Here is a 9,082-nt window from a genome sequence, read left to right on the forward strand (position 1 = left end):
TTAATAAATTAAAATGAGATTCCACTCTTTACCAGTATTGTGCACGCTGTGGTATTTTTCAATAAGAAGAGTTCTTACTTTTATAACATAAACAAAACAGTAGAATTAATAATTGCAGAAATTAATTAATAATGATTTTCCTCGATTGTTTTGAAATAACCGTATCAATTGGTTATGACGAACTAAATAGAACTAACTAGAAACAAAGGAAAAGTGATCCCGTTTGCCAGTTTAATACAAAGTATGGGTTGTATCTTAAATTTTAAAAGCACATAGTCGAATATTTTTAAAGGTACAAAACATAGCGTTTCATTGTAGAACAGTAACATAAGTTAGCAGGTAATGTCATAAAACTGTTTTTCCCAGCTATATCCCTTTTTACCTGAAGTATAAGGTAAAAAGTACGAGCTACAAGGTACGACTATCCGAAAATCGTTCACATTTTATCAATGTAAATGAAGCGGCCTTTCCATCAGAGTTAAATACAAAATTTTGTAATTTCTGTGAAAACAAAACTTTCAGTAAATGTACGTGGTGCTTGAAATTTTTATGTTTTGACTGTTTTTGTGAAAAGTACCATCCAGATTCATGTACTTCGTACATTGAAAATAACATATGTTAAATACAATTTAAAAAAAAAAATATTCGAAGTGTAGCAACGATTTGAATATTCGCGCAATTAGAAAAGAAATGCGTGCGCGCGCGCGAGAGAAGGAAAGAAAGAGAGAGCGTGTGCGCGAGGTGTATAAATAATCCGCGAGCGAGCGGGCTCGTTCTTCTTCTTCTTCTTCTTCTTCTTCCTGTTTTCTCCTCGCTTCGGCAGTCGATTGTATCAATAAAATATTTTAGTGTTTTGTTAAAACGTACCCCGACAGAAGGTCAGACAAAAATATAATGTCACATTTAGTGTACGATTAAAATATGATTGAAAAAATAAAAAAAAAGGATTTGTTTTGGAAGGGTTTGAACCTGCAGAGTAGAAGAAGCTCGGAACTTGCAGGCAAATACCTTGTCATTCACGCCACGCTCGTTATTGAATGTATTTCTATTTCTGAAGATAAGGATCTGTAATAACTTTAATAATATCTCAAAGTAAAACCTAACCCAAAATCGGGTACCATTCCAACTTTTCCTTGTTAGAACCGAGTTTTCAATTTGTCTTAGCGAAAATCGTAATCACATTTTGCACATTATTCTAAAACATTTGTGGTATTCGTTTTCAATGCGATTTAAGTAAGCATGTAATGTATAAGATTTCATTTAATTTTTTCTTTTCTAGAGAAGATAGAGAAAAAGTTTATATAATTTTTTTTATATAAAATTTAATTCGTCCTAAGATTTATATGAAACATTTAAAAGATTTTTTATACATTATGCCTATATATCGGAACAACTATGAAACAAGAGGTATAATCTGTAAGGAGTGTATGTGTGTGGCTAGGAGAACCGTTATCGTTTGCGTCGATAGGAGTGTTTAGTCTAAGCTAGAGTAGGTATCGAGTGAGGTGTTTAGGTTTAAGCTGAAATACGTTTTAGAGACTGCGTCTCGAACGTGCGTTTTGTTTAGATCATTATTATAAGATAGGAATAAGGAAGGGTCGACTTTGACTGCAGGAACGTCACTCTGTATCGAACGTTAGTCGAGAGCAATCACAGTTTTACGTTTATGATCTTTTACGTTTACGTTTTATGTCTTTCTTTTATGTTCTTTATGTTAAATAGTTAGTAAATATTAAATAATATAATTACATCGTTACGATTAGTGTTCACGTATTTGAATCCGTCCACACGCCTTTGAAATGAGAACATAAAACTTAAATGTAAAGTTTCATTTAAATTCATTCAGCTATTTATATTCAATCGTATTAATAATATACATATGTGTGCTCATACATGGGAATAAAAAAAAATGTCTTTTTTTTCAATAATTAAAATATGATCAGGAGGTCTTAAAACGTGTATTTCCGTAAAATAAATTTTACAAAATTTTTTTTTCATTATGGGTACTTTGCTTATGTGCGCCTACATAGGTCGGAAAGTAAAAATGCCTGGGCAGTCGAGAATCTCGGCTCGAGAATCCAAATCGTATGCCGTTGACGGGAGGTCGGATTTCAGTTGTTTAGAGCGAGAAGGCAAATGTGAGCCTTTCTCTCTCGACTCCCACGAGGCGATCCGAAATTACTTCGGGCGGCTTCGGAGAATCGAGAAAGAGGGCATGCGTCAGTTTGCCTTTGTCGACTTTCCGAAACTCCACGAGCTCACGTACGCGTATCTGGCATGTGTGCGTGTGCACCCGGCGGTGCTTTTCTGGCATCTCTGGTCCCGAGGTCGCGGTTTAGGGAAAAAGGACGGTGGGTTGGTGCCCGTGGAGCGCTGACCGGTCTGCTCGGCGAGGCGCGCAAAAGTCAAAACTACTAAGTATGTTCGAAAATAGTTTGGCATTCGTCTTCGTCCCGACTTTTTTGAGCCCCATCCATCCGGATCGTCTTCGATCGATGATCCACCCTCGAACCGAGTGGTGGTGGAGGTTACGCGGCCATGTTGGAGCGGGCGCGCGTGAGAGAGAGCGTGGGAGTCGAGAGAGAAAACGAGGCTAGCAGCCTAAGCAACCCTTAAGAAAATTTATGACCCTTGTGAAAGTAAACGAAACTCGAAGCGAAGTGTCGCGAGGCCCTGCTGTGTGTCAAGACCATTGAAACTCTTAACGGAAATAGCTAATTTGTCACGGTCCGTAATAAAATAAAGGAAAGAACGACGGAAAACTAAGATTCGACGTGATCTTTAGAAAATAAACTAAGTATCTGAAAAGAAGTGCCTTCCTTTCTCTCTACCTTCCCCAGCTTGATCGCCCACGTTGAAAAACATACAATCGTATTGTTTATTACAATACGCTGGTCCGTTTGGATTTCGCTCCTCACTAAAACGCAGTTACATGACTCTGCACTCGACGGTGAATAATCGGGTTACAATTAATTCCCGTTGTAGCACTATGTGCATTAAACCTACGTTCACGTGATAGCGTAACACGTGTGTTTTTGTAGATCCTCTAGTACTTTAAACTTTTGCATTATTCTGTGCACCATAGGGAATAAATATATGTATAGTTGGTTACTATAAACAGACAAGTCGCGATTGGTCATGAGCCTGGGATTTAAATATTGAAATCCGTTGCTTGTCTTCTGTGACACAAAATTGCAGTTTGTATTTCGGGAGAACGTTAGCCAAATATACATCTTCTTGTGAAGCGCAAAATTAATGTGCAAGCAATCCTGACTGGAACGCGAAGTTTTACGCTTTACGTGCCACCGAAATATAAACGAAAAAAATATAGTTCGAGATGTCGAAAGAAGAGAAAGAATGCGTTATTCCGAGCGTGATAGTCGACGTAAACTCGGGGAGAAGTTATATTAAAGGTCGATTTTTCGGAAAGGTATGCACGTATTTTTTTAATTTTTTGTACATCTTTGTTAAACTTCACTACTGGTACTTTTACATATATACCACAACCTATAGCACTTGTTGCTTCAGCTATTTCGAACCAATTTAGAAATTCTTTGCATAAAATGTATTTTGTAAAGAATAGATTTTAATACCTTGTTGTCTCGCATTAACGCTAATAATATATTTAAGGAACACTAAACTAAATTTAGCAAACAAAGTTTAGTGTTCCTTAAATTTTGCACGCCAGTGTATATACAATGTAAATGCTTGAAACAGTATTATTTGAGTTCATTGCATATACGATAGGTTGACAAAAATTTTAATATACTACATTTGCATGTACAATTATTAAGGCATGCATTTGAAAAATTATTGCACGAATTTTAATTTTTTCCAATTTGTATAAAATATTTTATGTTCACTATAAGCAGTTCCTTATATTATTTTGTAGGGTGGGTTCGCAAAGTGCTATGAAATCAAAGAATCGAAGACACATCGTGTGTTTGCTGGGAAAATTGTGCCAAAATCGCAAATTACTAAAAGCAATCACAGAGAAAAAATGACACAAGAAATCTCTATTCATCGAAATTTGAAGCACCAAAATGTTGTTGGGTTTTATAGTTTTTTCGATGATCCTCTGAACGTGTATATAATTTTAGAATTGTGTCGCAAAAGGGTAAATGGTTTTTGAGACTTATTAACGCTGTTCAACACAAATTTCGTTTTCTTATAACCACTAGGTGATTCTTGTAGAACTCCGTTTTCCAAACTCAAGTCTGGAAATGGAATTGCTGTATCATTCTCAGTTTTGAAAAAACACGAGTTTTTGTAAAAACGCCCAATTTTGGGCAAAAACGAGGTATTACGCGAAAATTAAAAACATCAGCAAGTTCCACTTAGGCTTAAAAAATAGAGGAGAAATTCATGAATATGCTATCTCGGCTCGGCAGTGCCGTAGCTACATACAAGCAGAACGCCAGGCAAGACGTAAGCATTTCTAAATGTGTTTGTGGAAACGCTGCAGGTAATTCTTCACTTTATACATTTCATTTTTGATCCACAATCTGGTCATAACAACAAAAACTTTGTTGGTTCATAAACAATAAAATGTGCTTATTTCTTTATGGCTTCATATTAAAAAAAATCATTCATATACATACAATGAACATCGAAATTGTTTAGAAATGCAAATGATCGAAAAATGTTTTTTACAAATCCGCAAACAGATTAAAAAATCAAATATGATTAACATATACAGGAACTGGGAGCCTAAGGTACTATCGATGGTGCGTCGATTATGGCTAGCTACGGCACTGTCGAGTTGTGGTAGGCTAACGATGGCTACGCGGCGGCAAAATGCTGCGCATGCGTTGCCAACGAACATTTTCTCGGCTTATGACTTTTGAAAACGGCTTCTACACTTCTGTTGGACAGTTTCTTCCTCAGAAATGTCTGCAGAATCAGATCCTGTGTATAGTTTTCGTGTCACATAAAGAACTCTTCGTAAATATGCAAAAGTATTGTGTAGAAAGTACATACCTCGACACTTCTTTAAACTTTGGCGATCATTTACAACCGATCAAAAGCACAAAATATTATAACTATCGATGTCAGCATATTCAGGAATCTCTCCTCTATATTTTAAGACTAAGTGGACCTTTCTGATATTTTTAGTTTTCGCGTAATACCTCGGTTTTGCCCAAAATTGGGCGTTTTTACAAAAACTCGTGTTTTTCGGAAACTGAGGGTGAGACAACAATTCCGTTTCCAGATTCGTGTTTAGGAAATGAAGTTCTATAAGAATTACCTAGTGGATATTGAAAAACAGAAAAAAAAATTTTATTTGTAAAACAGTGTAATTAACATCTTTTCAAAACAATGTATGTATTATTAAAGTAGCCGTTATACTTTACAGTCAATGATGGAATTGCACAAACGCAGAAAAGCTCTGACAGAGTGTGAGACTAGATATTATATGAAGCAAATTTTAGATGGTGTGCATTACTTGCATCAAAATAAGATAATTCATAGAGATCTAAAATTGGGTAATTTATTTTTAAGCGACGATCTGCAAGTTAAAATAGGTGATTTTGGATTGGCCACTAGATTAGAGCACGACGGCGAACGGAAGAAGTAATAGCTCTGTTCTTTTCTGTAAATATTTAAATCATTGTATCCGAATCATTACTTCTTTCTTTGTTAACAGGACAGTCTGTGGTACCCCTAATTATATAGCGCCAGAAATTTTAACCAAATCTGGCCACTCGTATGAAGTCGATGTATGGAGTATCGGATGTATAATGTATACTTTGCTTGTGGGCAAACCTCCGTTTGAAACTTCTAGTTTAAGGGAAACCTATGCTAGAATTAAACAAGTTCAGTACATTATTCCCGAACACATCAATACAATTGCTATGAATATGATCTCTAATATGTTGCAAGGAAATCCATCTAAACGTCCAACCGTAGGCAAATTAATAAAAGACCGGTTCTTTACTTGCGGTAAATGTCATCAAATTTTTTTTAATTATTAAGACGTTATCATCGGGACAAAGTATGGTATTAATCGACATAACTATCAATCGATTTATTCTATTATCAGTCAGTCGATTAACGATCACTCACTTCACTTTCGAATTGTAAATTGTTACTTGGATCAGAGTTTGTCCAATTCTGCATTAGAAAGTCATGCTAATAATTATTTTAAAATGTGCCGCAGGTTACATGCCGCAGAGCTTACCGCTGTCATGTTTAACTATGGCGCCTCGATTAGATATGTTAGAGATGCATAATCAACGTAAACCATTGACTGAAATGAATACTAATGTAGAAGCAGAAGGACCGAACTTCGTATTTAGAGTACCTAATAGTCCGGCACGCAAAGTAAAGCCTGCGGATGGAGCGAGCGAAATGCAAAAAATGAATCCCGATATTAAAACGATGCTTCAGACGTTAAGAGAACAGCTGTCTGCGGTACTAAAGGCTAAGCCAAATAGGGAAATGGCAGAATCGGAAGGTACACTCATCCAGGGATTGAGCATTATTATCTCATTTTGCATGGATATCATTCTTTCTAGTGACGGAAATTATTTCCTGACGCAAAATATTCAAGACCGTATCAGATTTTTACAGAAATCCCCAGGCATGAATTTCATCCCCCTTTCAGCTTCCTATTTATTAAAATACGTATTTAGTACTAGTAGCGTTCTACAAAGTGTAATTAGAGCCGTTTGCACACATACTGGTGCCGGTTCCGATGATGATTACTATGTAATTAAATGGAGTCTTTTACACACAAGAAGATCCAACTCCGATTTTGTCGGTGTGTGTGCAAATGGCGTTATTACATTAATTTAATTCGTATAAATACATCTAATTTAAATTGCACAGATGAAATGACGGATCCTGCGGCGCAGCCTGTAGTATGGATAAGTAAATGGGTTGATTATTCAGATAAATATGGTTTTGGATATCAGCTTTCCGACGATGGGGTGGGTGTAATGTACAACGACGGCACTCGGCTGATAATGCTAGCAAATTGTTTCAATATACATTACATAAACCGTGAAGGAAACGAGTTGTACTACACTGTTAGGGAATATCCACCTGAACTGGAAAAGAAGATGAAACTTCTAAACTTCTTTTTGAAATACATGAAGGAGTATTTAATGAAAGCTGGAAGTTCGTTTGCTGTGAAACCGAGCGATGCTATGTCCAGAATACCTTACATACATCAGTGGTTTAGAACGCAGAGTGCTGTGGTTATGCAGTTGACTAATGGAACAGTGCAAGTAAGTAAAACGAACAATAAATATACACGACTACACGAAAGTATTTGAACGATAACATATTTAAAATTAAAATGAGCACAGATCGTATTGTATAGTGGTTATTTTGAAATTGTCGCATATACATATTGTGTACGAGGAACACGTAAAGATAAAATATACAAATTTCACTGAAATCAAGTAACATGTCCAGGCGACATTAATTCTTTCCTATTCAAGGGAAAAAGGCTTTTCTTTAGCGATCCATTCTTTAAAATTGTCTGTTTCATTTCAGATCAACTTCTTAGATCACACAAAAATTATCATGTGCCCGCTAATGGCAGCTGTTACATACATAGACGAGGACAAGAATTTCAAAACCTATAAATTCCAAACCATACAAGAAAATGGATGCTGCAAAGGATTGGCCAAAAATTTGGCATACGCTCACGAAAAGCTAATGTTAATGTTATCGAATCCACAAGTTCGATAATCATTGCTATAAATTCGATTGGTTAGGTAAAAAGAGAAAGACTACTTGTTACAATATATTTTAGAAGTATTACACTTTTTTTAATAAGGGTCATGTCTTTATATTTGGAAAATAACGACAACACCTAAATAGTTATTTTATGTTTATTTTATTTTGTAGAAACGTATAAAAATTTTGCTAGGTGTTTTTATTGTAACAGCCCATCTAAACATCTAAGAATCATGTGAAAGTGGTTTAATAGAATTACGCGAAGGCTTTTAACGTTACAGAGGAAGTGCTCTTCTGTTTTTTTTTTTTTTATCACAGTAGACGATTAGATGATGGTAGTAGTCCTTTGTGTAATGACTCTTTGACATAATTTTTACGGATAAACAGACATTAAATTTAAGTACTCTGCCATGCTATACGTTACTCCATATAAATACTACTACGTAAAGAGCGAGAGTTCGTGACATTTTTGTCATCGTGCCTCAATGGAGTAGTGCAATTTAACATGTGTCTATTTATCGATATTTGAGCGAGAGAGTGAGAGAGAGAACAAAAGAAAGAGAGATAGTGTGAGAGAGAAACAACTGACCAGTAATTTTCTGAATTGAAACAGATCTGAAAATGTTTTCATTTAGTTTTTATATATTCTTGATAGACCAACGTTCGGGTCTGATGGTATATGTAAAATACGTGCATGCGAATCGTGCATTAGCGAAACGTACTGAAATTTAATATGCTCTTGGCCGTGCGAGAGAATAAAATGAAAATCGGAATAAATTAATGATGTCGGAACAAATGACAATATTTATAAGACTTAAAATTCATACTATAAAGACTAACAAATTAACAATTACAAATAAACAAATGTACATACACACAAACAGTCTGCAGTACTATACATAAAACGTCGTATAAGCATTTAATGTAACGATTGTAATGATAGTATTATTTTTGTAAGTAGCCCGCGACATCGTTTTGAAGATGAAATAAATTGTTTTCATACGAAACTATTTTTGTAATATATTTTTTAAATATTAAAAACAATATAAGGAACATTCCTAGCAAACTGACCGTTCATCAATCGGGGTGAGTTATACATCATTCGATTCGTCTAATTCAGTACATTGTTGATATGCATTTCTTTATCTGTGGAAATTCGTTATTTTTTTATAAACTGGTTGTAAAGTTACAATAAAAAAAGTAAGGTTAAGTATATTTTTTGACAGGTTCACACGTAGAAACAAGTGACTATCGTTGCTATGTTCATGTTACAAATTATAAATGATTGATCGAATTTGATAATGCTAGATTGTCAAATGGGAATTTGTAGAACATGTATGCATCAAAATCTTTTTTTACGCATAGACTTTGCGAGTTGGTCAGGTAGACAGTA

General features: G+C 35.2%; 1 protein-coding gene across 1 annotated transcript; it reads left to right on the forward strand.

Annotated features, from left to right (window-relative positions):
• The first annotated feature begins 3,185 nt into the window (after positions 1-3,185).
• LOC122402526 (serine/threonine-protein kinase PLK1) lies at positions 3,186-8,488 on the forward strand. Its single transcript, XM_043405392.1, has 7 exons — positions 3,186-3,430; positions 3,893-4,117; positions 5,357-5,574; positions 5,648-5,943; positions 6,161-6,457; positions 6,832-7,232; positions 7,504-8,488. The coding sequence occupies exons 1-7, from the start codon at positions 3,338-3,340 to the stop codon at positions 7,699-7,701; spliced, it is 1,728 nt and encodes a 575-aa protein (XP_043261327.1). The 5' UTR covers positions 3,186-3,337; the 3' UTR covers positions 7,702-8,488.
• The last annotated feature ends 594 nt before the right edge of the window (positions 8,489-9,082 follow it).

The sequence above is a fragment of the Colletes gigas genome, unplaced genomic scaffold, assembly GCF_013123115.1.
Source record: "Colletes gigas isolate AHSC1104 unplaced genomic scaffold, ASM1312311v1 Colletes_gigas_Sc00037, whole genome shotgun sequence".
Taxonomy (NCBI): Eukaryota; Metazoa; Arthropoda; class Insecta; order Hymenoptera; family Colletidae; genus Colletes; species Colletes gigas.